The 26,824-nt window shown below is 57.8% G+C and overlaps 2 protein-coding genes across 3 annotated transcripts in view; both read left to right on the top strand.

Moving 5' to 3' along the window:
- The window catches only part of NCKIPSD (NCK interacting protein with SH3 domain), a 10,444-nt gene extending 7,384 nt beyond the window's left edge, over nucleotides 1-3,060 (top strand). For both annotated transcript variants that reach the window (XM_039837676.1, XM_039837678.1), the window contains one exon: nucleotides 2,130-3,060. In XM_039837676.1, coding sequence (XP_039693610.1) covers nucleotides 2,130-2,333 — 204 coding nt within the window. In that variant the 3' untranslated portion in view covers nucleotides 2,334-3,060. The remainder of the gene's footprint in view (nucleotides 1-2,129) is intronic.
- Nucleotides 3,061-8,632: 5,572 nt separating this feature from the next.
- CELSR3 (cadherin EGF LAG seven-pass G-type receptor 3) overlaps nucleotides 8,633-26,824 on the top strand; it is a 36,897-nt gene continuing 18,705 nt past the window's right edge. Inside the window, 26 exon segments of the mRNA XM_039836813.1 lie at nucleotides 8,633-9,104; nucleotides 9,107-9,143; nucleotides 9,706-13,361; nucleotides 14,957-15,607; nucleotides 15,953-16,178; nucleotides 16,495-16,610; nucleotides 16,980-17,068; nucleotides 17,176-17,333; nucleotides 17,750-17,913; nucleotides 18,160-18,285; nucleotides 18,375-18,544; nucleotides 18,986-19,171; nucleotides 19,734-19,850; nucleotides 20,224-20,395; nucleotides 20,559-20,700; nucleotides 20,797-20,917; nucleotides 21,214-21,397; nucleotides 21,705-21,806; nucleotides 23,109-23,279; nucleotides 23,865-24,071; nucleotides 24,308-24,463; nucleotides 24,808-24,982; nucleotides 25,580-25,747; nucleotides 25,971-26,097; nucleotides 26,177-26,383; nucleotides 26,627-26,801. Coding sequence (XP_039692747.1) covers nucleotides 8,996-9,104; nucleotides 9,107-9,143; nucleotides 9,706-13,361; nucleotides 14,957-15,607; nucleotides 15,953-16,178; nucleotides 16,495-16,610; nucleotides 16,980-17,068; nucleotides 17,176-17,333; nucleotides 17,750-17,913; nucleotides 18,160-18,285; nucleotides 18,375-18,544; nucleotides 18,986-19,171; nucleotides 19,734-19,850; nucleotides 20,224-20,395; nucleotides 20,559-20,700; nucleotides 20,797-20,917; nucleotides 21,214-21,397; nucleotides 21,705-21,806; nucleotides 23,109-23,279; nucleotides 23,865-24,071; nucleotides 24,308-24,463; nucleotides 24,808-24,982; nucleotides 25,580-25,747; nucleotides 25,971-26,097; nucleotides 26,177-26,383; nucleotides 26,627-26,801 — 7,912 coding nt within the window. The 5' untranslated portion in view covers nucleotides 8,633-8,995.

Here is a 26,824-nt window from a genome sequence, read left to right as displayed (position 1 = left end):
GGATGCTGAGTGAGAGCACAGCAGAGGCGGTGGCCCGGGAGGAAGCAGCTGCAGCTGTCAGGTGGCGTGCACGCGGTGGGGGATGAGCTCGGGGTTGGGGGCATTGGAACTGGATCTGGCCGGGCCGGCGGCCACATCTGCCTTGAGCAGACAGATGGAGGCAGCACTGATTGCTGAGGTAGGGAGGAGCTTTGGAGGGGGAAAGATGGAGTTGTGTTTTGATGTGTCAGGATTGAGAAGACACCTGTTAGACATCCAGGTATAGAGGATGTCGGAGAGGCAGCGGGGTGGGAGTCGGGACTGGAGAGGGACACTTTGGAGTTGTCTGTGCATAGATGTGGTGGGAAGCCTGTGACAGAACAATCACCTGGGGAATCGGATGGCGGGGTCAGAAGGAAGCTCAGCCCAGGGCCCAGTCTCCCAGAGCAAGTAGAGAGAAACCCAGGAGGCAGCCGAGAGAACAGGAGCCTGAAGCCACGTGTTCGGGGGAGGAGGGAGCTGAGCCCCCTCCACAGTTAGAAGCTTAAGGGCTGAGCATTGGCCTTTGCATTTGCCACACCGAGGTGAGTGGCGACTGACAGGCCCTGTCTGTGGAATGGAGGGAAGAGAGTCTGAGTGGAAGGTTTGAGAGCATTCGGAGTTGGAAGGGAGGGGAGACGGGGGCTGGGGGTTGGAAGCAGTAAACAGAGACAACTCCCGTGAGTTTCTGTGAAGGGAAACAGAAAAAAGGGGGGGTCACTGGAGAGAGATGTGGGGCTACGGAGAGTGTTTTAAAAGTGGGAGGTGCTGGGGCGTGTCTCTGAGCCAGAGAGGATGTTCTGGGAAGCATAGAGAAACGGACGGTGTGTGGGGAAGAGCGGGCTGCTGTAGAAGGCAAGTGGATGAGGCTGTGGGCGAGGGTCGAGGCCCACGTTGCGGGGTGGCCCCTGACAGGGGCTGCGGCAGATCATCCCAGTGGGATCAGGGGAGATGTGTGTGCCGAGAGAACACGGGGCTTTCTGAAAGATCGCTTGGTCTTGACGTGAAGCACAGGCCAGCTGACCCGGCAGCCTAGGCTTGGAAAATAGGAGGTGGGCAGTGGGGCTTTAAGGGAAAGCGAACAGGGCCGGGGAGAGCGGTGGGAGGGAACGAGGTTGAGGCCTCCGCACTGGTCCGGTTGTCTGCTGCTTAGACACTGGGGTTTGATCTGCGGGCGCTTAGGTCTGGCCAGGGTTGCGAGTTGTTAGCAGGGTGAGGCTGCCTGATGGTGGTTTTGGCATTGGCCCATCGAATCAGAGGTAGAGAGAGACCTGAGGGATGGTGAGGGGGACAGACCAAGAGAAAATGCTGGGGTCGGGTCACTGGATTGGGGGTCTCGGGTAAGGAGCAGCTTGGGTGTCAGGTTGGAAGGGCTGTTGGAGCTCTTTAACCCGAGGCGCTGGGAGGGTGAGTTGGGGGTGGGGATTGGAGATCCACAGGTCTTAGTGATGGATCGGATTTGGGACGTGTGAGGAGAGCCGAGTCACAAACACCTGCTGGTTGGGCCTGTGCGTTTGATTGGACAGCAGTGCTCTTTTTAATGATAAAGAACACGAGAAGGCCTTCAGCTTTGGACAGGTGGGGACGATCTGGAGTTTGATGGTGGATATAGGGGTCTCTGAGATATGTAGGAGGTGACAAGGGAGCAATTGGATTTTCTTGTCTGGCGCTCACAGAAGTCTGGGCCAGAGGTATGAGTGTGGGTCGCATTTGGAGCTGTGGGTGGAATGAGGTCTTCGAGGGCGAGGGGACAGTGAGAAGCAGAGGGTCCCCGACTGCAGACGGCAGCACCACAAGGGCCTAGCGTTACAGGACAGGCAGGGGCTCACTGCTTCTCATGCCACCTCTCGGAGCCAGGACTTCCTCCCCGGCCACACTCTGGAACTGTCTAGGTCTGGGGTGATTCGTTCATTCACTTACTTATTCAGCAACTGTCGAAGGTTATTTTTGTGCCAAGTACATTGTGGATGCTGGGGATGCGACCCTGATCTTCTCTGGCGTGAGCTGGTCTTCAGCTCCAGGGTCCGTGCGGCTGCCATGAAGCAGTAGTGGCCTGTCCACTGGTGGCAGGGCCTCGCCGGGGTCCGTGAGCTTGCGTGCTCTTTCCGCAGCTGCGCATGGAGTACCTCTCTCTGATGCATGCCGTGGTCCGCTCCACGCCCTACCTGCAGCACCGTCACCGGCTCCCTGACCTGCAAGCCACACTGCGGCGCATCCTGACCGAGGAGGACACCTCGCCCCAGTGCCAGATGGACCGCATGATTGTCCGAGAGATGTGCACGGGGTTCCCAGTGCTGGGCGAGGCTCCCAGCTAGCGTCTCCTCCCCCACTTCCCTGCAGCCCCGGGCAGGGTGCGCTCCCCAGCCCCTGCCCTGCAGCCCTGAGCAGGGGCAGGGGACTTGGGGCTTGGCCCTAAGAATGTGTTGCACTGACAGTGTGAGTGGGGTAGGGGTGGAAGGGACCTGAGCAGGGGCCCCCTGGGGTAGGGGTGGAAGGGACCTGAGCAGGGGCCCCCACCTGAAGTAGGGCTAATGCGAGGGGCCAAGTGCAGGATTGGGGACCACGTTCTGGGAGCAGTGCTGGGGCAGAGGGAATGTGTGAGCTGAAGCCCCTCCATCTCCCGGTAGCTGCCTCTTCAGCATGACCCCCCACCCCCCGCCCCATATACACATGCGCACTCAGAGTCCTGTTGCTGCTCCAGGCTGGGCCAGAGCCCCCATCCCCCCAGCCTGGTCTGTGTCCTGGGCTTCAGCAAGCCATGTCCTTGGGGTGAGGGGAGACCTCCCGCCAGCTCTATTCTTTGCCTTAGCTTTGTGCTCCCTTTGCTCCCACCCCTGGGGCCTCGGCCAAGCTGCTGCTTTGAAAGCAGAATCTTGGACGCAGGCCACCCATCCTTGAGCCTCACAGAATGGTGTGATGGCATCCAGAAAGCCAATGACAGAATCTATTTTCTCTGTAAAAACGTAGACTGAAAAGCCATGTGTATTTTCCTATGTGCTGTAGCTCACCTTTGGAAATAAATCACAGGCCTCTGGAAACAGACTTCCCTGTATGATCCTGGGTGGTGGTAGGAGAGGGTGGGAAGGGGCACTGGGGCCTCAGGACCTCACCGAGCGTACCCTGGTCTCTCCAGCCTGAGGAGGTGATGGTTCCAGACAGGCCTGTCCTTCAAGGTCCCTTGAGCCCTATTCCAGCCTCTCTTCCCTGAGTTCCCACTTCTGGGCCACAGCCACAGCCAACTAGTGTCCTGTGGTCTGTTGGCAGGTGACTGCCCCTCCAGGCTTCACTTAAAACCGTTCTTTGCCTTGATGGAATGCTCTCTCTCTCCTCTGTTAAAACCCTACCCCACCCCTGGCCTCTCTCAACACCTGGGCCCTGCTCTGTTTTTCTTCCTCATTCATCATGGAGCCCAACAAGATCCCCTCATTTTGCAGCCTCAGCAGAGATTTTGTTTTGGTAATTACAGTAGGACAAAAAGTATCAAAACAAGTGTGAGGTTAGATTTACACTACTGTTGCAGGGGAATTAGGAGCCATTTGGTAAAAACTTCATTTTCCTTGTGGGCTCCCAAGTTAAAAAGGCTCTTGCCATAAGTAGGGGCAGAGAGTCAGGACCCAACCAATTGGAATGGTTTTCATCAGTTTCCTTCATTTTTTACCCAAGACGATTGTTAACAGATGATTCCATACATCCAGAATTGCTGATACTCTGACCTCCGGTCATGATTTTTCCTTTCTCACTGGGATGCTGAAGGCAGAGGGCTGTTCTCCCAACAGGGCCGTGATGCAGTGAAGCACAGGCCAGGGTGGGGTCCCCAGGAAACAGGTCCTTGGGAAGCTAAGACAGGAACATTTGATGGGATCCATGGGAGCAAAGCCCAGGAGGCCGATGGGTAGACATCCTTCCTTAGCTGTTGACTCTTTGAGAAGGTTAAATGCACAGGCTCACTGGACCTGAGGAGGGGCTGACCAGATGTTTGGTCCTGGTAATGCTCCCAGTGGCACAACTTGGTCACTCTCTTCATCCTCGAGGCATCTGCCTCCCTTTCACATCCAGCATCAATGAAACCGACTTCCAGTCACGGCTCCTTTCTCACTGGAGCACTGAAGGCAGACAGCCACGATTCTCCTGAAATAACTTTCATTCAGTGGAAAGCCCAGGTCCTCGGGAAGCTAAGGCAGGAACATTTGACATCCTCTATGCCTTGCTCTGTTCCCTCTTATGATGCATATTACCGACCTTGTGGGAAGAGCAGGGCTGTGCTGTGCCATCTGTCCCAGTGCACCTATGACAAATAGTGTGGCCCTGTGGTAGGAGGACCAGAAGCTTCTGCCTGTGTCCACAGGATTGCCCAGGGATCCTTGTGCATGTTTGTAGAAGGGACACGGGAGCCTCAGCTGACAAAGTCAAATAAATGCTGGCCCTTGGCAGCAAACAGATGCTCCGAGAGAGTCCAGCACTCTAGGACCCTCTCAGCAAACACTTGGTGATGGTCTCATGACAAAATTAGAACCACAAGGGAAAAGAACTGAAGAGGAAACTGCCTTTGAGAGAAGATCTTGGAAAGACAGTAGGTGTAGGTTGTGGCTAGCAGGAGAAAGGACAGAGAGAGAAAACATTCAAAGGGGAATGTTTGGGGTTGAATAAACCCAGAAATTTTGAGGGGCAATGAGGGATGGAGTTGGGGCTGAGCTCGACTAGAAATGGGTGTCTTAAAAGTGCTGGCATCGTGTCTGTGGGATATGGACCAGAGTCTGCACGTGCATAAGGCAACTCCAGGGTAATGAGTTGGGTGAAGATCACCTGGCTGCTCAATTCCCAAAAGATGCAGAATGAGTATCCAAGTAGGTGAGGACAATCTTTTTTTTTTTTTTTATGGAAGAATAACACTGAAAAATACAGTATACAGAGAGTACAGCTTCATGAATCACGACAGAATGCTAATATAACCACAGCCCAGGTCAGGAAATAGACTACCAGTCCCTAAGTCCATTTGTGTGCCCCCTCCTAACCACTGACTCCCCTGGTCCTCCCCAGGCCACCTCCCTAGAGGTAATTGCAGATAAATATTGCCAGATTCTGAACTTACATAAGTGGAATCATACAGTATAAACTCTTGTGCCTGGCTTCTTCACGCACCATTAAGTTTGTGAGATAAATCTGTGTCATAGTATGTGGTTGCGGTTCCTTCATTCCCAGTGTTGTGGGAGACAGCCTCGTTTATCTGCTGCTGCTGCCTTCCATTGTTTCTGATTTTTGTCTATTTTGCATAGTGCTGTGAGGAACACTGTTGTATATGTCTTCTTGTTGCATGTATGCAGTTATTGGGGGTATGTTATCCGGAGGAAATCGAGGGGTCACAGGCAGACACTGCCAACATTTTCCAAAGTAATTGTACCAACGTATGCCCCTCTAATGGAGTCTGAGAGTTCCAGCTTCTCCGTATCTTTCCCAAAACTTGGTATTGTCAGTCATTTTTAGTCATTCTGGTATAGTAGCATTTATTTTAAAATCTGCATTTTCCTAATTCAGGAGGTCGAGCACATTTTCATTAGTTTACTGTCTATTTAGATCTTTTGTGAAGTGCATATTCAGATCTCTTGCCCATTTATCTGGATTGTCTGTCTTTTATTGATTTATAGTATGTATTCAGAATGAGTCCTTAGGTTGTATATCTTACAATATCTTCTCATTCTCAATGTTGTCTTTTGATGAAAGGAAGTTCTTCATTGTAATGTAATCCAATTTTTCAGTATTTTCCATTACGGTTAGTGCATCTCGTGTCGTGTTTTAAAAAAACCTTTGCTTAAGTCATTTTGAGCTGTGTTTTCTTCAAAATGCCATCTTTCATATTCATATGTCAAATCTATCTGGAATTGATTATGTGGGTAGTATGAAGTAGTAGGCTCATTTAATTTTTTCCAACTGACCCAGCACCATTTATTGAAAAGCCCATCCTTTCCTCATGTTGACTCTTAGGAGCCACCTTGTCAAAATTCAAGGCCTGTCTCTGGATTTTGTTCCATTGGTCTGTTTATTCTTGCACCGGCTCCTTACGGTCTTGAGTATTATAGCTTTCTTGCTGTTCAGTAGAGGAAGTTGTCCTACCTTGGTTTTCTTCAAGACTGTCTTGGGTATTCCTGGCCCTCATATATTTTAGAATCTAGTTTGTCAGTTTATACACACCCCTTACACCACCTCCACACACTGTCTACGGGGATTTTTATTGGAGTTTCATTGAATCCGTATATCAATTTGGACTTTCTTTCTAAGCTTTGAACGCAGTTTTCCACTTTTTCGTGTCTTTATTCTTATAATTGTTTCGTGTGTGCAGGCATATGTACGTGTGACGAGTTGTTGCACATCCTTCATTAGATTTATTCCTGGCTTTTTATATTACTTGATGCTATTGTATAATGGCATAATTTAAATTTTTGTTTAATTTTCTAACTGTTGCCAATATACAGAAATTACAGCTAATTTTTATGTACTGACCTTGTGTGTCCAGTGACTTTGCTAACCTCACTCCAATCACTTATCTATAGGTTCTTCTGGATTTTTTTTTACATACACAATCTTGTTGCTGTGAATGAGTTTTATTTTTTCCTTTCCAATCCTCATACCTTTTTATTATTTTTCTTGCCTTACTACACTGACTAGACCCTGCAATACAATATTGAGGCTTGTGGTCACGAATGTAAACTGTTTTTCTCTAGCAAGGCTCTGCGGCTCCAGAGGTGAGGAATACACAAATAGTCTATTTTAAGTGAGTTTAGATTTTAGCTCAGCGTGTTTGTCCAGGAAGAGTAGGGCAAGAGAGTTATAGTACTGGATTCTATCAGGCTGATGGTAAAGGCAAGGAACTGAGGAAGTGACGAATGATGGATTAGAGATCTCAGTGAGGTCAAAGAACTGTTAGATAATTGAGCTGGATAAGTTGGCTAGGTCTTCTGGCCTGCTCTCTCAGCAAGGTGCCCCTGACTGGGAGGAAGGAGGGAGCAAACACAGAGTAGGGAGGACAAGGCAAGAGGAAAGAGGCTGAGATGTCCTGGAGGGCAGTTTCCACAAAGCCTTTGCCCTCTGGTCTCCTGACCTGCTCTCTATCTGCCCCACAGCAGCCTCAAATTCAGGTCTGCATGGACTCCCTATCTTGGAACTGATGAGACCCAGGATGAACCATGTAGGGGTCTTGCTGTGTTGCTAGGAGATAGGAGTGAGGCTGGACTTGGAGAGAGGACCTATCACCAATACTTGGTTTTTGTCTTTACAAGGAACATTAGAAACTACCACTGGGGGTGAGGCATAGAGGTGAGTGCAGGTGGGGAGAGAGAGGCCTCCAAGGAACAGCAGCCACAAAAGGAGGCAACCGTGGAGGCAAGAACAGCTGGGAGCGGCATGGATAGTCACCTGCAGTAGTGAGTGGGGGGTGGGGAGAGTCAAGGAAAAGTCTAGGTCTTGCCTCCACAGGATACTCAGTTGAGGCCAGTGCTAGCCCTAATAGAGAGAGTGAAGCTTGATTTGCTTCTGCCATGGTTCCTTTATGCCTCTGCACATTTGCTCACACAGCCTCCAAGACCTAGGCTGGCTCCTTCCCTTGCAGCTACTGACCTCCTTTAGGTTATTCAGGGCTCCCCTCAGGCATCTTCTGCAGGAAGCTTTCCCACATGGCTAAGTTGGTTCAGGCACCTCCTCTGGCCCCAGAACCCCTTCCCCTAGCGCTCTGCCTCCATCCTTCGTTCGTGTAAAGTTTCGTGTCCTCCACTCGCTAGATTGTGGACTTAGAGGGCAGGTGTGCTTCCTAACCACGTCCCCTGCCTCCCTCCTCCAGAGCCTGCGTCCACTGGGACCCCATCCAGCGGAGCTCCCTGTCTACAGTGCTTCTGCACTGTAGGTGCTCCACTCTCGCACCCTTAGGAACCAAGACCGCGCACCCAGCGGAATGCTCTGATCTTAGCCGGTCCTCTGATTCTGAGACCCAGCGGGGCACCACCCATTTGCCGGCTCGCAGTAGCCATGTGGGGCGCTCAGGAGGTGGAACCCGCAGGAATCCCACCTCCCGGAAGCGAAAGAAGTCAAGAGGCCAAAGAATGCGCCTTCGGATTGGTTGTCGGTGATGTCATAGGAACAGTTTGGGGCGGGCCAAAGGAGTTCTCAGTTGGTTGGAAGCAGGAGCCGCGCCCCTTGGGGAGTTCCGGGTCCCGGACCTGACCTCCTCCTTGGTCCTGGGACGCCCGCATCCTCTTCATGTAGCGCTGCATTCCGTTGTCACTGCCACCTTTGAAGGCCGGCACGTAGAGTGCCTACTGGATTATCTCTTCCAGCTATTCTGGAACCGGCGAAGCCTCTTCCCCCCAGACAATGAATGAGTCGGCTGTCGGGTGGAGACTCCTATTGTGCCAATACAGACCGTGACTTTCTGATTGGAACACTGTGTTCACCCACCGCCCCTGATCGTCTTCTGTGACGTCTTTTCCGACGCATTTGCCTATTGGCCAGCCAAGACCGACTTGCACCGGGAGTTACACAGCGCGGGGAGGACTGGATTGATCCGTGGGAGGAGAAGTGAGCTTCCGTTAGTCCCTTCAAGGGGTTAAGGGCCTCAATCGTAGCGGGTGAGGGGCGGGGATCCGAAGAGCCGGGCCCGCAGCTGTGCGGCAACATCGGGCTCCACGTGGCACCCCAGAGCACTCGAGACCCGTGACCTGGGAGGGGGCGGTGTAGCCTCCTGTGGAGGAGCGCCCCAGCCGAAGAGACTGCTGGAAGGCCGTCAAGGCAGGGAAGAGTTTGGCATCACCTCCCGTCCCTGCCCCGCAGGGGCGTTCCAAACTAGGAGATGGTCGTGACAGGTTTCTTGAGTTAAAACTCATGACTGAATAGTTAAAGCTATTGTTTGGGCTGTTGACGCCCCAGATACCCCTCCAGCCATCGTCCTATCTGCTCCCAGGATTCCACATGGTACCCCTTCCCCGCCCGAGTCATGAAAACACTCACTGTGCACCAAATTTTCAGATCAAAATCTGGAACAGGGTTCGGAACTAGTGCTGAGGAAGGAAGGGGGACAAGAGACCCGCAAGCAGAAGAAAGGATGTGAGACGGAGCTGAGACAGCCCCCTAAAAGGATAGAGGCGGATGAGGGCGGTGATCTCCAGCGAGGGTGGAGGCTCCAAGGGCAGCAACACTCCGCGCGCTGATCAGCACCGTGGGTAGCGCTTTTGCTTTGCCCTCAATAAAGATGGCGGCAAAAGCTTCTCTAGTCAGAGCTACCATGCGCGATGGGCTGTACCACTGGATTTGGGGCTTCGGGGCAGAAGTGGAACGAACCATCGCGTCGGACGGGAGCCATGTTGGAACGGCGGGAGGCGGCAGCAGCGTCGGGGATGCTGTGGTGGGGGAGGCAAAAGCCGGGGCCGCACGCCAAAGGGGCTCTGGCCGCGGAGTAGATGGTGCCCAGAGGGTGGTGGCGGTGGCGCGGAGCGACAGGCCGAGAAGCCGGGGACCGGGGCGGCAGCAGGAGCCCGGGAGGGGGCCCGAGCGGCCGGGCGGGCCCAAGGCCCGGACCGAGGCGGGAGGCGGTGGAGGCCGTGTGGGGAGGCGGAGGGTGATGGCGAGGCAGCCGCCGTGGTGGGGTCTCAGGGGGGCGACGACCCCGCTACTCCTATTCCTTCTCCTCTCTTTGTTCCCTCTCAGCCGGGAGGAGCTGGGGGGCGGCGGGGACCAAGGCTGGGACCCAGGGGTAGCTGCCGCTACGGGGCTAGGGACGCGGATCGGCGGCGGAGCCTCAGCTCTTTGTCCCGAGCCACCCGGGGCCCGGGAGGATGAAGAGCCTAGCCTGGGAGTCAGGGAGACCATCTTCGTGGGGCTCAGAGGGGGAAGGCAAAGCGCCCAGAGTGGTCGACGGTCCCCTGAGCAGCCTGACGCGGAGCTAGGGGCGGAATACGGGGTCCGAGCCTTAGGCAGCCGCGGGCGAGAGAGAGGACAGGGACCGGGGTTTCTGTTATGCTGGCGCCCAGAGGTCTCCTCTTGCGGGCGGACAGGACCCTTACGAAGAGATAGTTTGTCGCCAGTGGCTCTGTCCCCAAGGGTCTCGGGCCAAGAGGACAGCTCGCCCTTCCCTTCGGACCTTCTAGTTCGGCCCCGTGGTTCCAAGCCGGTGTCTTCCCAGAGAAATGCTGGGATAGGCGCCCCCCAAAAAGTGGGAACCACACGTTGCTGTGGGGAGTTGTGGCCGCCGGGGCACAAAGCTCAGAGCGAGAGAACCACATCTCGAGCCTGGAGGACAGTCCCCCGGGCAGATTATCCTCCCGGAGCTGCGGGATCTGGCCCCGGGCTGGATTCAGCACCGCGCATGGCGAGGACAGCTCCCGCATCTGGTTCAGCACCGCGCGATTATCGGACAGCTCCCGAGCCGACGCCCAAGCGCATGCGCTCCCGCGGTCTTTTCCGCCGCCGCTTCCTCCCGCAGCACCCGGGGCCGCGCCCCCCGGGAACCTCGGCCCGTCCAGAAGCCTGGAGAATACCCCCAGCGAGCCGGGTCCGCCCCCGTCGTGCCGCGAACCGCCACCCGCAGTTTCCGCAGTACAACTATCAGGCGCTAGTGCCCGAGAACGAGGCGTCAGGCACCGTGGTGCTACGCGTAGCGGCGCAGGACCCGGACGCGGGCGAGGCCGGGCGCCTAGTGTACTCTCTGGCTGCGCTCATGAACAGCCGCTCGCTGGAGCTGTTTAGCATCGACGCGCAGAGCGGCCTCATCCGCACGGAGGCTGCTCTGGACCGCGAAAGCATGGAGCGCCACTACCTGCGAGTGACGGCGCAGGACCACGGCTCGCCGCGCCTCTCGGCCACCACGATGGTGGCCGTTACAGTGGTCGACCGTAACGACCACTCGCCGGTGTTTGAGCAGGCGCAATACCGGGAGACGCTTCGCGAGAACGTGGAGGAGGGCTACCCCATCCTGCAGTTGCGTGCCACAGACGGGGACGCGCCCCCCAATGCCAACCTGCGTTATCGCTTCGTGGGGCCATCAGCTGCTCGCGCCGCCGCTGCCGCCGCCTTCGAGATTGATCCGCGCTCCGGCCTCATCAGCACCAGCGGTCGCGTGGACCGCGAGCACATGGAAAGCTACGAGCTGGTGGTGGAGGCCAGCGACCAGGGCCAAGAACCCGGGCCGCGCTCTGCCACCGTACGTGTGCATATAACCGTGCTGGACGAGAACGACAACGCGCCTCAGTTTAGCGAGAAGCGCTACGTCGCGCAGGTGCGCGAGGATGTGCGCCCCCATACGGTGGTGCTACGCGTCACAGCCACCGACCGCGACAAGGACGCCAACGGACTGGTGCACTACAACATCATCAGCGGCAATAGCCGCGGCCACTTCGCCATCGACAGCCTCACAGGCGAGATCCAGGTGGTGGCACCGCTGGACTTTGAGGCAGAACGAGAGTACGCCTTGCGCATCAGGGCGCAGGATGCAGGTCGGCCTCCGCTGTCCAACAACACGGGCCTGGCCAGCATCCAGGTGGTGGACATCAATGACCATACTCCTATCTTCGTCAGCACCCCCTTCCAGGTCTCTGTCCTGGAAAATGCGCCCTTAGGTCACTCGGTCATCCACATTCAGGCAGTGGATGCAGACCATGGGGAGAATGCCAGATTAGAGTACTCCCTTACTGGTGTGGCGTCTGACACGCCCTTTGTGATAAACAGCGCCACTGGCTGGGTCTCTGTGAGTGGTCCCCTGGACCGTGAGTCTGTGGAGCATTACTTCTTTGGTGTGGAGGCCCGAGATCATGGCTCACCTCCACTCTCAGCCTCAGCCAGTGTCACAGTGACTGTGCTGGATGTTAATGACAATCGGCCTGAATTCACAATGAAGGAGTACCACCTACGGCTGAATGAGGATGCGGCTGTGGGCACCAGTGTGGTCAGTGTGACTGCTGTAGACCGTGATGCCAACAGTGCCATCAGCTACCAGATCACAGGCGGCAACACTCGGAATCGCTTTGCCATCAGCACCCAGGGTGGTATAGGTCTGGTGACACTGGCTCTGCCACTAGACTACAAGCAGGAACGCTACTTCAAGCTGGTGCTAACTGCATCTGACCGTGCCCTTCACGATCACTGCCATGTGCACATCAACATCACAGATGCCAACACTCACCGGCCTGTCTTTCAAAGTGCTCACTACTCAGTGAGTGTGAATGAGGATCGGCCAGTGGGTAGCACCGTGGTGGTCATCAGTGCCTCTGATGATGACGTGGGTGAGAATGCTCGTATCACCTATCTACTGGAGGACAACCTGCCCCAGTTCCGCATTGATGCAGACTCAGGGGCCATTACACTACAGGCCACGCTGGACTATGAGGATCAGGTGACCTACACTCTGGCTATTACAGCTCGAGACAATGGCATCCCACAGAAGGCAGACACCACTTATGTGGAGGTGATGGTCAATGATGTGAATGATAATGCTCCGCAGTTTGTGGCCTCCCACTACACGGGGCTGGTCTCTGAGGATGCCCCACCTTTCACCAGTGTTCTGCAGATCTCAGCCACTGACCGGGATGCTCATGCTAATGGCCGGGTCCAGTACACTTTCCAGAATGGGGAAGATGGGGATGGAGATTTTACCATTGAGCCCACCTCTGGCATTGTCCGCACGGTGAGGCGGCTGGATCGGGAGGCCACGCCAGTGTATGAACTTACTGCCTACGCTGTGGACCGAGGTGTGCCTCCACTGCGGACTCCAGTCAGCATCCAGGTGACAGTGCAGGATGTGAACGACAACGCACCTGTCTTCCCAGCTGAGGAGTTTGAGGTGCGAGTAAAGGAGAACAGCATCGTGGGTTCGGTGGTGGCCCAGATCACGGCAGTGGACCCTGATGAAGGCCCCAATGCCCATATAATGTACCAGATTGTGGAGGGGAACATCCCTGAGCTGTTCCAAATGGACATCTTCTCTGGAGAGTTGACGGCACTCATTGACCTGGACTATGAGGCTCGCCAGGAATATGTGATTGTGGTGCAGGCCACATCTGCCCCTCTGGTCAGTCGGGCCACTGTGCATGTCCGCCTGGTTGACCAGAATGATAATAGCCCTGTGCTCAACAACTTCCAGATCCTCTTCAACAACTATGTATCCAACCGTTCAGACACCTTCCCCTCAGGCATCATTGGGCGCATCCCAGCTTACGACCCTGATGTCTCAGACCACCTCTTCTACTCCTTCGAGCGGGGCAATGAGCTGCAGCTGTTGGTGGTCAACCAGACCAGCGGGGAGCTTCGACTCAGCCGAAAGCTAGACAACAACCGCCCGCTGGTAGCCTCCATGTTGGTGACTGTCACAGGTGAGAGGTGGAGGCAGGCAAGTGACCCAGTGACCATAACCTGTCAGGGCCTCAGGGGCCCCATAGGGCACCTCAAAGAGAGATTTCCAAGAATCCCTTAAGTGCTAGGTTCCTTCACCTCCCAGGATCAGCCATAGACCTCACAGGTTAGGTTTATATAGTCCCTGCTTAGGTTCTTGGGAAGTCTTTACAGAATCCCAGAGATTCTAGGGCATCTAGCAGACCCCCTAATGACCATATGAACTGTCTGCTACTCTAGGACCTCTAAAAGTCTGGAGGTCCTGGGTTAATGCTCTGGAGGTTGCAGGAAAAGCCAGCATGGACCAGTCAGCCCACATCACACCTCTGTTCAGATGATGGGTTATTTGGGGTCCAGTCTGATCCTCACCCCATCTGTGCAGGAGAGGGAAGCCAAAAGATTAGTGGTCAGGAACAGCAGCTTACTCTGGCAGCTTCAGTCAGACAGTGGGCCCACATTGGCTTGGCTACTATCCAAGGGACCGACTAAGGCCCTGTGCTTTGGGAATATGTCCGGAGGCCCGCCTGCCTCTCTCCTGCCTTCACAGCCCTAGGCTTTCACAAAGCCTTCCCTAATAGGAGGGTGCAGGTAGGAGAGGCTCTTGCAATCCTGCCTACTGGAGGCTACAGAGGTTGGGAGACAGGCTTTACTGGTGTTCGTTCCCCATTTCTGGAGTGTGGATTCCTGGCACTGCCAAAGAAGGCACAGCCTCCATTTACCCATCAGTTCACTGAACGGCCAACCTTCATTGACCACCCGCAGTGTGCTAGGGTCTGGGCACAAGGCATATGAGTACCTCATCCTCATTCCTGGGGCTGGCTGCTGAGATCACAGGACCCAGGTCTGAGACCCAGGGCAGCTTGCTGATCCAAGAATGCTGAGGGTGGGGGAGGTCAGGGTGCAAGACCTCCTGGAGAGAGGGATCTTGCTGACTCAGGGGAATGGGGTTGAGTGGTCACAGGCCCTTTTCTAATGCCATGGGAAAGTAGTTTGCTGACTAGAGAAAGGGATTGGGTGATCCCTGACTTAGAACCCACTGGTTTTTTGTTTGTTCGTTTGTTTTGTTTTGTTTTGCAACTTTATTATTGTTTTTTTATTCCTCTATTTTTTGGAGGGGGATGTTTTGCTGATTCTGCAATGCTGGTGGATTGGGAAGATGAGTGGTCAATGGCGCTAGCACCTCTTTGTGTCCTGAGTGGGCCTGGCCTGCTGACCATGATAACTTGGGAAAGGGTGTGTTACTGACCACTTAGGGCCCTTCTTGTGTTCTGTTGGAGCGATGGCTTGCTGACCCATGGGCACGGTGCTGAGGAGTTCTGGGTGGTGGTGCTGGTTGATCCCTGGCTCAGGCCCCTCAAGTGTTGGAGGGAGGGGAGAAGCAGCAGCAACTCGTTAATACCTTGACATCGAAGTACCTGTGATCATAAGCCCCAGACCCCTTTGCTTCCAGGCAGGGTCAAACTGCTGACTCAGATGCTGGGGGACTGGGCAGTCATCTCTGGCCACAGCCCTCTCGTATCCCAAGGAGGGCAGCCTCTGACCCCAGACTGACCACTGCCCCTACCCCTACCCACAGATGGGTTGCACAGCGTCACCGCACAGTGTGTGCTGCGCGTGGTCATCATCACGGAGGAGTTGCTGGCCAACAGCCTGACCGTGCGCCTCGAGAACATGTGGCAGGAGCGCTTCCTGTCGCCGCTGTTAGGCCACTTTTTGGAAGGCGTGGCCGCGGTACTCGCCACGCCCGCCGAGGACATCTTCATCTTCAACATCCAGAACGACACGGACGTGGGGGGCACCGTGCTCAACGTGAGTTTCTCAGCGCTGGCGCCGCGCGGGGGTGGGGCTCGTGCCGCCGGCCCCTGGTTCAGCTCTGAGGAGCTGCAGGAGCAGCTGTACGTGCGGCGCGCCGCACTCGCCGCGCGCTCCCTTCTGGACGTGCTGCCCTTCGACGACAACGTGTGCCTGCGGGAGCCCTGCGAGAACTACATGAAGTGCGTGTCGGTGCTGCGCTTTGACTCCTCTGCGCCCTTCCTGGCCTCGGCCTCCACGCTCTTCCGCCCCATCCAGCCCATCGCAGGCCTGCGCTGCCGCTGCCCGCCCGGCTTCACCGGGGACTTCTGCGAGACCGAGCTCGACCTCTGCTACTCCAACCCCTGCCGCAACGGCGGCGCCTGCGCGCGGCGCGAGGGCGGCTACACCTGCGTCTGCCGGCCGCGCTTCACAGGTGAGCGAGCCGGGGCTTCACAGGCGAGCGGGGTGTGGGGGCGGGGTCCAGACCAGAGCTGGGGGTACAGGCAGAGCCTGAGGGCAGAACCACAATGCAAGTAAGGACTGGGTATCACTCTTGAGCCAACCTAGTTCCGATTGGGCGCCATGAGACCAGAAGACTTAGAGCCTGGCTCAGAGACAGCCAGGGCCAAGGACTAAAGCAAAGGAGCCCTGGCCGTGGGCATGGGCCGGGCCCTGAGGGTCTGTGGTAGTGGACTAGGTGGGACCATGGGAGAGACGGGGCCTTCTTGGGCAGGGGCGGGTGTGGTCGTGACATCCTCTGACCTCGGTTTGACCCTAGGGGAAGACTGCGAATTGGACACAGAGGCCGGACGCTGCGTGCCCGGCGTCTGCCGCAACGGGGGCACCTGTGCCAACGGGTCGGACGGTGGCTTCCGCTGCCAGTGCCCAGCGGGCGGCGCCTTCGAGGGCCCGCGCTGCGAGGTGGCAGCGCGCTCCTTCCCACCCAGCTCCTTTGTCATGTTTCGCGGTCTGCGGCAGCGCTTCCACCTCACACTGTCCCTCTCGTAGGTGCCCGCCCCATATCTCTGCGCGCCTCCACGCCCCCCGCGCCCCGCTCTACCTACATGAGTCAGACTCCATTCCTGACTGCCCCTCCTGACTCCCACGGGACACCTGCCAGGGTGTCTCTGAGCATCCCTGCTCCTCACGTTGGCTGCAGTGGCCTCACCTGGCAGGTCTCACCCACTCTCATTACTTCCTCTTACCATCCTCCCCCGTACCAGCCTGGGTGGGCACCCCCCGCCCCCCAACCTTCCTGTCAGTGGATGGTGGGTGAGAAGAGGTGTCTGGCTTGTGACCCACCCTGACCACCCCACCCAGGTTCGCAACAGTGCAGCCAAGTGGGCTTCTCTTCTACAACGGGCGCCTGAACGAGAAGCACGACTTCCTGGCCCTGGAGCTGGTGGCTGGGCAAGTGCGGCTCACATATTCCACGGGTGGGTGCCGCCAGGGTGTGGGCAGGCAAGTGGGTGCATGTGTGGGTGAGACGGGCGCGGGTGCAAGCCCCAAGTCCCCTCGGGTTTGCCTCACTGCACACCTGAACATGCACCTCCACGCCAAACAGACCTCAGTGAGGACCTGGTTCCCGTGGCCATTCCCTGTGGGAAAGTCCATCCGTCCAAGGAGTGTGTGCTTCTCCTATCTGTCCAAAGGCACTCGGTCCAGCCAGTATGGTGACCAGTGTGTGTGTGGGGGGGTGATCTTAAGCATGCAGGGTCACCTTGGGAGTAGCTGTGCCTGCACGACTTGGGGGGGAGGGCAACTTATCAGCTCCAGCCAACCCTCCAAATGCATCCTCCCAACAGGCGAGTCCAACACGGTGGTCAGCCCCACAGTTCCAGGGGGCCTGAGTGACGGGCAGTGGCACACAGTGCATCTGAGATACTACAACAAGGTCGGCATCACCCTTGGCCTGGAAGTATGGAGGGAGCTGGGATGCCAGATTCTGACCCTCGGGGGTCACCCTGGGGTTCCCGCTGAATCATGTGCCTGGGTCTTTAGCCCCGAACAGATGCCCTGGGGGGTGCTCAGGGCCCCTCCAAGGACAAGGTGGCTGTGCTGAGCGTGGATGACTGTGATGTGGCTGTGGCTCTGCAGTTTGGTGCCGAGATTGGCAACTACTCATGCGCGGCTGCCGGCATGCAAACGAGCTCCAAGAAGTGAGGCCCCCAGCCCTGGTCCCCTTGCCCTCTGGCTGCCAAAGCCCCTCTCAACCCTTCATACATCCCATTCCTCACTGTGGCCTGCCAAAGCCCCCATTCTTCCCCCAGCCGCCAGTGTCCCTCTCCCCACTAGGATCCTGAGACCGCACCTCCCCTTCACTTCTCCATCCCCCGCCCCAGGTACCCACACGCCTCACTCAGCTCTTCCACCTTCCCCAGACCATCTGCCCATCATGAGCTCTCCTCTGCATCCCCAACGGAAGTAAAGCCCCGGCTGCTCGCCCAACCTGGCCTTACCCTCCCTCCTCAACCACCTTACCCTCTGAGTCCTACCCGCTCCGCTTCCTATGGCCCCCAGGAGCAATCCCACCCTGGCTCCAGTCCCATCAATGACCCGGACCTCTGACCCCCAGGTCCCTGGACCTGACGGGACCTTTGCTCCTGGGGGGTGTTCCCAACCTGCCCGAGAACTTCCCCGTGTCCCACAAGGACTTCATCGGCTGCATGCGGGACCTGAACATTGACGGCCGCAGAGTGGACATGGCGGCCTTCGTTGCAAACAATGGCACCATGGCAGGTAGGCCATGTCCCCATTATAGGGAGTGGGGTGGACGGCTACATGGTACAACTTCAAATCTGACCTCACACCCCTGTTTCCTTTGATGACAGTCTGGCCTTTAGGGCCCACCTCCTACCAAGTCTACCCCTGAGACAACATGGGATTGAGGTCATGGCCACTTTTGGCCCCTCCGAACCCTTTGTTCTGTCTAGCACTGTGGCCCACCTTCGGGTCTCATATCCTCCATGTGCCTTCCTTTCCTAGGCTGCCAGGCCAAGCTGCACTTCTGTGACTCAAACCCGTGCAAGAACAGCGGCTTCTGCTCGGAGCGCTGGGGTGGCTTCAGCTGCGACTGCCCCGTGGGCTTTGGTGGCAAAGACTGTCGGCTTAGTGAGTGGGAGCGTGGGGCAGGAGGGACCTGCAGGGTGAGTTCTGTCCCTGAGGTGGGGCCTCTGACCCTGCTCCTTTTATCCCCTCAGCTATGGCCCATCCTCACCATTTCCATGGCAACGGCACGCTGAGATGGGACTTTGGAAATGACATGGCTGTGTCTGTGCCGTGGTACCTGGGGCTGGCATTTCGGACACGGGCGACGCAGGGGATCCTGATGCAAGTGCAGGCTGGGCCACACAGCACACTCCTCTGTCAGGTGTGTCTGTCCTCCTGACCCCTCCCCAGACCCTCAGCTCTCAATCACTAATGCCACCAGCAACATTCCTATGGGTTCGGGCCTGGTCGCATGGCATATTTCTCTGTGGCTGTACTCACCACACTTGACCCTGCTCTGGACCCTGGTTCTCGGTCCTCTTTCCCACCATGATCTCCTCTGCAGGTGCAGGGCACCAGCATAGCTCTCCTGTGTTACTTGCACCAATCCACGACCTCTGGTCCTGATCTCTGACCCCTAACCTCGCTCTCAGCAACACAGAGTCCCTGGGTACAGCGTCCTACGTGCCAGATTTAGCCCTGCTCCTACTGTTCTGACTTCTGACATTCTTGACCTCTGAGCACCCTGATTTTACCTCCTAATAGTCCCAGCCCCTGCCTAACTTGGGGCTCTGACCCCAGGGCTATGCCTCTCTACCCACAGCTGGATCGAGGGTTGCTGTCTGTGACGGTGACCAGGGGCTCGGGCCGTGCTGCCCACCTCCTTCTGGACCAGGTGACTGTCAGTGACGGCCGGTGGCACGATCTGAGGCTGGAGTTGCAGGAAGAGCCAGGTGGCCGGCGGGGCCACCATGTCCTCATGGTCTCACTGGACTTTAGCCTCTTCCAGGTCTGACCTCTGACCCTGGGGTAGTCCATTTGAAGTCTTCCAACCAGACCACCTCGTCTGATCCCACCTCTAGTGCAGCCCCTCTAAACGCCCTCCCTTGCCCATAGTCTGATGTTCTCTCCCTAGTCTGCCTCCTCATACCCTGCTCTGAGCCCACCCTGCCAGCCAGGCTGGTCCACTGCCAAGCTCTCCTCACGTCAAGGAGGCTGCTCAGATTTCTGGCCTGGTCTTGGAGTATGTCTGCAGCCAGCACTTTGCCTAACTCCTGGAAATCCCTTCTGGTCTCTGCTCTGATCTCCGTAGCTCAAAATCATGAGATTTCAGGGTCTGTTCCGGGTCCAGGAAAGAGCCCAGCTCTCAGCTGAAACCTTCCTGTCATCCAGCCCTCATGCTCCAGCTCCAGCAGGTATCTGGAAGAGAGCAGCTCACTTCCAGACCATTCCCCCGGGACAAAGGGACAGGCACGGTTGTGCAGTGCTAGGACAGGCCAAGAATGACTCAGGTCGGGCAGGGGTCCATCAGGCCCCCCAACACCCCCAGTGCTGACTGTCCCCCTCCCCAGGACACCGTGGCAGTGGGGAGTGAACTGCAGGGCCTGAAGGTAAAGCGACTTCATGTGGGAGGCCTGCCCCCCGGCAGCGAAGAGGAGGCTCCTCGGGGTCTGGTTGGCTGTATCCAGGTGGGGGTCAGCATGAGAACATGATATTGGGCATTAGGGTGAGTGGTCACAGACCAGGGGGCCTTGGGACCTGAAAAGCTGCGTTGACATGAGGGGTGGTGGGGGAAGGGGATGTGCAGGGACCCAGGGCCATTGGAGACAGGCCAAGCTTTCTGTGCTGTTGGAGGCGAGTCTTGCACAGGGTTTCAAGGGTCCTCGGAGGTCTGTAACAGGGACGGCATAATTAGGGTTCCTGTGCGGAGACTGAATTGGGGTGTTGGGTGAGAGTCCGGTGTTTTTTGGGAGACTGCATGTGACCAGGTGGCTGGCTCTGCAGGTTTTGGGGCTGAGGTGCTTTGACATGGGTCTCACCCCTGGCTGGCTCTGTCTATAGGGAGTATGGCTCGGCTCCACACCTTCGGGGTCCCCGGCCCTGCTTCCCCCCAGCCAGCGAGTGAACGTGGAACCCGGCTGTGTCATGACCGACGCCTGTGCGTCTGGGCCCTGCCCACCCCACGCTGACTGCCGAGACCTCTGGCAGACCTTTTCCTGCAAATGCTGGCCAGGTGGGGCCTAGGGGGCTGGTGTGATCTGGGTGGAACCTGGGGCTCAGGATAAAAACTAAGGGACCTGGAGGGCCTGGAGGAGAGGACTGGACTGAGACGGACAGCACCTGCTCCTTCCCATGCTCTGTGGCCAGTGTCCTGAGCTCTCTGACCCAACCCGCAGGTTACTATGGGCCAGGCTGTGTGGACGCCTGCCTCTTGAACCCCTGTCAGAACCAGGGGTCATGTCGGCGCCTCCCGGGAGCCCCCCATGGCTATATCTGTGACTGTGTAGGTGGCTATTTTGGGCACCACTGTGAGCACAGGTAAGGGGCGGGGGCTGAGACGATGGGAAGGCCTGGTGGTGGTAGGGAGGGTCACTGAGCTATCATGGAGGCACTCACCTGGCTGTCCACCCCCAGGATGGACCAGCAGTGCCCGCGGGGCTGGTGGGGGAGCCCAACCTGTGGCCCCTGCAACTGTGATGTTCACAAGGGCTTCGACCCCAACTGCAACAAGACGAACGGGCAGTGTCACTGCAAGGTGCGCCTGGCCCCTGACCCCTGACCTTTTAACTCTTCCTTCGCCCTGTTTTGTGGTTCTTATCTGGCTCGCTGACCTCTGCCCTGACTCAGGCCCTGACCTCTTATCCATCCTGTGACCTAACCGCCATCTCTTGTCCTTGACATCTAACCCCTCCCTTAAGTTTCACTGGAGGCCCAACCTTCCTCCTGGCCTGTGATCGTTGTTCTCGTGACCTGTTGTTGTCCTTCCTGTCCTTCCTCTCCTTCCTCAAGCTCTGATCTCTGACCTCGGGTCCCCGAATCATTCCCAAACAGGAGTTCCACTACCGACCACGGGGCAGCGACTCATGCCTCCCATGTGATTGCTACCCTGTGGGCTCCACCTCGCGTTCATGTGCACCCCACAGCGGGCAGTGTCCCTGTCGCCCAGGAGCCCTTGGCCGCCAGTGCAACAGCTGCGATAGTCCTTTTGCAGAAGTGACAGCCAGTGGCTGCCGAGGTGAGCAAGCTCCACACACAGAAGGCCGGCTCTGCCATGCTACCTGCCACCAAGGATCATGGCATGCTTGGCTCCTTGGGCAGGGACTCTGGGAGGCTTCTTTGGGGAGTCACTGATACCCAGGGAGCCTCACATTTGCCCCAAGTACTCTGATGACCTGTCATAGAATCTGAAAGGCCAGCTCCTGTGAAGCCAGTGGGGAAATAGTGAGGGGTGGGACCTGGGGTGGGTGGTGAAGGGACAGTGGGTGTGGCAGTCACTTGCCCCAGCCCCTGGCCATTTGCCTGAGTGCCTCCCTTCTCCCTAGTGCTCTATGATGCCTGCCCCAAGTCCCTGAGATCTGGTGTGTGGTGGCCTCAGACCAAGTTTGGCATCTTGGCCTCTGTGCCTTGTCCTCGGGGGGCCCTAGGTGAGTACCTGGGGGGCAGGTGCATTGTTGAGGGTGGGGGTAGGCCTGTCATTTGATGCTGGAGCCACCTCTTTTCTTGAGTTGGGTGACCTCGTTTCTGCAAAGAGGTGGGAGTGGAGTATGAGTCCATGAGGGCCCCTTCCCACACCTCACTGAGCCTCCATCTGTTTCTCTTGGCTTCTGGGCAGGATTGCGGGGTGCAGGTAAGGGGTACGTGTTTGCTCAGGTGCGCTGCCCCCTCCCACTGCCAAGCTTTTGCAGAACCCTCTTGCTGCCTGAAGTCCCTGCAGACCCCTCCCCACTGCCTGAGGTCTCTAAAAGCTACTCCCAATGGCTTGAAGTCCCTGGAGGCCCCTTCCCTGCTGTCTGAGGACCCTGAGACCCCTCTCCACTTCCTAAGGTCCTTGCAGGCCCCTCCTCAGTTCCTGAGGTCCCTGCAGGCCTTTCCTTACGGCCTGAGGTCACGAACCCCCTCCCCTCTGAGGACACTACAGACTCCTCCCCACTGCCTGAGGTCCCTGCTGCAGCCTCCCCTTTGCTTGAGGTCCCCGCAGTGGCTGGACAGAGATCGTCTGTGTATGCATGCTCGTGTGCGTGTCCTTCTGTGCCTGTGCACGCCTCTGAGTCTGTCTTGGAGGGAGGGGGTCCGGTGTTTAAGTTAATGTCCCTCTTGCTGATGGCTACAAGCTCCCTTATGGCCCAAGTCAATTCTTACGCAACTTCCATCTCAACCACACAGACAATGGAGAGATGGCAGCAAAGTCATCACCGGGGCATTTAAAACTTATGTGAAAACTTCTCTCCCCACCACACTTGGGTCACAAAATACTCCTGGAGAACCTGGTCTGTGTCGGCATGTCTGTGTGTATGTGTAAGAGAGAGCATTGCTTGTGTATCTGAGTGTCTGTCCTGGTCCACACGTCTATGTGTGTGCAGGTGTGAGCACTGGTATGTGTGTGCTTGCCCGGCACCACATGTCTGTGAACCTCTCCTGGCCTATGTGTGTGTGGGTATGTGTGTGTGTGTGGGTGTGTGCACACATGCGGGTGGGTGCACAGCCCTGCCCTTGTGCTCACCATTATAGTTGGTGGTTCAAAATGGCCCACAGACCCTTCAGGAATTGCTGGGGCTGGGGGCTGGGGGCTGGGGGCTGGGACTGTTTCATCCAGATGTCCAGCCACAGGTGCCTAGTACTCTGCTCTCTGCCTCAGAGCTTCCCCTGAGATGTGAGAGGGTTGCTGGGGTCACCTTCTCATTGAAGGTGTCCCAACCCCGAGCCTGACCGGGTCTTGCCTGCCCCAGGTGCTGCTGTACGGCTATGTGACGAGGACCAGGGTTGGCTGGAGCCCGACCTCTTCAACTGTACCTCCCCTGCCTTTCGAGAACTCAATCTGCTGGTGAGACTGCCCAGACCATGCCCTGCACTCAAGACCTGCCTGGCCCCGGCCCCAGCCCTGGCCTCGGCTTCCCCAGGCCTGTGGTAGGCCCCGGACATCATGTCCCAGCCCTGGACATGAGCTTTTCCTGGTTGCCCTTTAACCTGGCCAAACTCTTCCTGTGAGGCTTTTTGAGACAGGCCTAAGGGACCAACACAGTGCACCTCCTCTGTTTTTGTCCTGGCAGCTGATGGCCTTAGAGCTGCTGACAGTACCGGATGCCCTGGAGGCCGGGAAGTTGCCCAGAGGCTGGCTTTGGGAGGTGGACTGCCACACACTGACCACTACTTTAGCCAAGACGTCCCAGAGTCACTGCCTGCCTGCTGGCCCCACCTGCTGGCCTCTTTGAGAGCCACCCGGGCTTCTGGGCTGACAGCCACACAGGATGCTCACTGGGCTGAGGTGCAGGCTGCTGTGCCCTGTGTTCCCCGATGCCCTGCCTGGATCCCTGTTCAGACCTTTCCCACCTAGGGAAGAGAAGACCTTGGGCTCTCGCTCTTCCTTGTCCTTTTTAGACCCACCTTCCTGGGCTCCTCTCGGCACCTGGCCAGACTCTCAGGCTGCCCTGTCTCACACATATCCTCATTTCCGGCTGAGCTCATCTTTCTCTCCTCTCCTCCAGAATCTGCCAGGTGGGGCTTTCCCGCTCTGCACTGCTTACCCGAGACATTGGGACTGGGCAAAGGCCTGGGGCTGGCCCTCTGGCCTCCCCTGCAGCGAGGCTTGCATCTGAGGAGTATCACGCGCCACGCCGCTGCCAGGAACATGGAAGACACGTACCTGAATCCTGTGGCTGGTGCAGACACCCAACACTGCAGGCATGTGGCGGGTGGGTGGGTGGGGTGGGGCGGGGGGGCTGTGAGGGCACGGGACTGGAGGTCTGAGGGGCTGGGGGCTGGTGATGTCGACCCTGGTGGCAGGAGGCTGGGCCGCCACCCTCAGCGCTCTGTGGTAGCGAGGAGGCTGTGGGGTATGGGACCTGAGTATGGGTGGGGTAGAAGGGGGCCAGCCCCCCAACATGGGGTGGAAATCCTTGATGGTCTCGCTCTTCTTCCTCCCGGCCAGTGCTCAGCATTGACCGCATGGAGCACCCCAGTCCAACCCGGGGGACCCGTCGCTATCCTCGTTACCACAGCAACCTTTTCCGAGGCCAGGATGCCTGGGATCCTCACACCCATGTGCTGCTGCCTTCCCAGTCCCCACGGCCATCCCCACCTGAAGGTGGGAGCCCTTGGGTGACCCCTGAGCCAGGTCCTATTTCCTGCCCCCGCCAAGTCAGATACTGTGTCATCGCCTTCCTTCCAATTCCCCTTCCCAGACCCCCCGTGAGAGACCCCGTGTCCACTGTCCACCCCCACCTGGCCACACCACTCTGTCACCTCACCACAGATGACCTCTCCCAGGCCTAATATTCAGGCTCTTGCCCTGGGAGCCCATGTCCCCTTCGTGGGCTCCTGCTCGCCCCATCCCCTAGTTCTGGACCTGCAGGGTTGAGCTCAGAGCTGGGTTTGTGGGTGCTCAGGGTCGGGGGTCACTGACGGTGGCTGCTCCTCTTTCCTTGGCAGTTCTGCCCACAAGCAGCAGCGGCATGGAAAACGCCACTACCTGGAGTGTGGCCCCCCCACCGGCTCCCCTGGAGCCCGAACCTGAGCCCGGAACCTCCATCGTCATCCTCCTCGTTTACCGCACCTTGGGGGGGCTGCTCCCTGCCCAGTTCCAGGCTGAGCGCCGGGGTGCCAGGTACACTGGTGGAGTTACTCCCAGGCCCCTCACCTTGAGCTTCGTGCAGGCTTCTACCCAGCCTCGCAAATGAGCAGGTGCACAGGCATCCAGACTGTCACGCAGGCTCCTCTGCACAGCTCCGTGCTGGCTGGCTTCCACGTCATATGTGTTCCGTGGGGTGGTGCAGAGTGACAGACAGACACAGAGCCATGACGAGGTGTCAGAGAAAAGAGAGATGTAGGAGCCGGGTATAGACAGGCAAACTGGCTGATAGAGACAGGCAAAGATGGGCCAGCTGATGGAGGTCAGATGGAGTGGCAGGGAGGGCATTTCGAGGGGAATAGTCTGGAGTTGCTTGGGCCTCAACCCCAGTGTGGACAGTGGGTCTGAAACCCCCTGGCTGGAGAAAACCTGCCATTCCTGGAGAACCGTGACACCCCGCTAGGCCATGGACCCCCGGTTTTGAAGCAGCTCAGCAGAGGTTCTAAGAAACAGCATCCCTCAGGGGCATCCCAGACCGTGGCTCGGCCGTGGCCAGTGGCATGGACAGTGAGGTGGGCAGTCAGAGCCTGGGGAGTTCCGCAGTGTCCAAGCCCAGGTGTGGTGTCTCCTCAGGCTTCCCCAGAACCCTGTTATGAACTCCCCAGTGGTCAGCGTGGCTGTATTTCATGGACGCAACTTCCTAAGGGGTGTCTTGGAGTCCCCCATCAGCCTTGAGTTCCGCCTGCTGCAGACGGCGAATCGGAGCAAGGCGATCTGCGTGCAGTGGGACCCACCTGGCCCGTGAGGACCTCCACTCAGGAAACCCTCAGCACCCCCGTTCGCCCCTGGGAGGCCCAGCCAGCCCCTGGGGCCCCACTAGTGCCCCTGTGCACCCAGGCCCATGAGGAATGCTGCTCCCCAACTCCAGCACCCTCAGCCTATCCCACCACCTCTCACAAACTCCCACCTGGCGATGGGGCACTCCTCATGGCCGACGGTAGATCTAACTGCCCTGTGGCTGCAGGGCGGACCAGCATGGCATGTGGACAGCACGGGACTGCGAGCTGGTGCACAGGAACGGGTCCCACGCACGGTGTCGCTGCAGCCGAACAGGCACCTTTGGGGTCCTCATGGATGCCTCCCCCCGTGAGGTGGGGCTGTGGTTCAGGGTCTGGGAGGGTCAAAGGGCGGGGATGCCCAACACCCCAGCCACAATCCCTGTCCCCACAGCGGCTAGAGGGCGACCTAGAGCTGCTGGCTGTGTTCACCCATGTGGTCATGGCCCTGTCTGTGGCCGCGCTGCTGCTGACCGTGGCCGTCCTGCTGAGCCTTCGCAGCCTCAAGTCCAACATGCGTGGGATCCATGCAAACGTGGCAGCAGCCCTGGGGGTGGCAGAGCTCCTCTTCCTGCTGGGGATCCACAGGACCCAAAACCAGGTGCAGGGGCAGGGTCTGGGGACCTGTGTCCTGATAAGCTCACACAGCCCAGGAAGGCCTGGGGCCAGATCTCAGGGCCAGGGGTCAGGGCTGCTCTGGTCGGGGCTGGGGTTTGGGGCAGGATATGGGGTAAGATGCTGTGGTTCAGGGGTCAGAGGTGGGAAGCAGATGCCCGGGGCGGGGGGCTCTGAGGCGCGGGAGGCAGGCGAGGTCCTGACGCCCTGCCCCCTGCCCCGCCTTCAGCTGCTGTGCACTGCGGTCGCCATCCTCCTGCACTACTTCTCCCTCAGCACCTTCGCGTGGCTCCAGGTGCAGGCGCTGCACCTGTACCGCATGCGGGTCGAGCCTCGCAACGTGGACCGCGGCGCCATGCGCTTCTACCATGCCCTGGGCTGGGGCGTCCCTGCCGTGCTGCTGGGTGAGGGCCCTGCTCGCTGGCCC

Source organism: Pteropus medius, unplaced genomic scaffold (assembly GCF_902729225.1).
Source record: "Pteropus medius unplaced genomic scaffold, Ma_sr-lr_union100, whole genome shotgun sequence".
Taxonomy (NCBI): Eukaryota; Metazoa; Chordata; class Mammalia; order Chiroptera; family Pteropodidae; genus Pteropus; species Pteropus medius.
The sequence above is the reverse complement of the archived record's forward strand: the minus strand, read 5'-3'. Positions and strand labels throughout refer to the sequence as shown.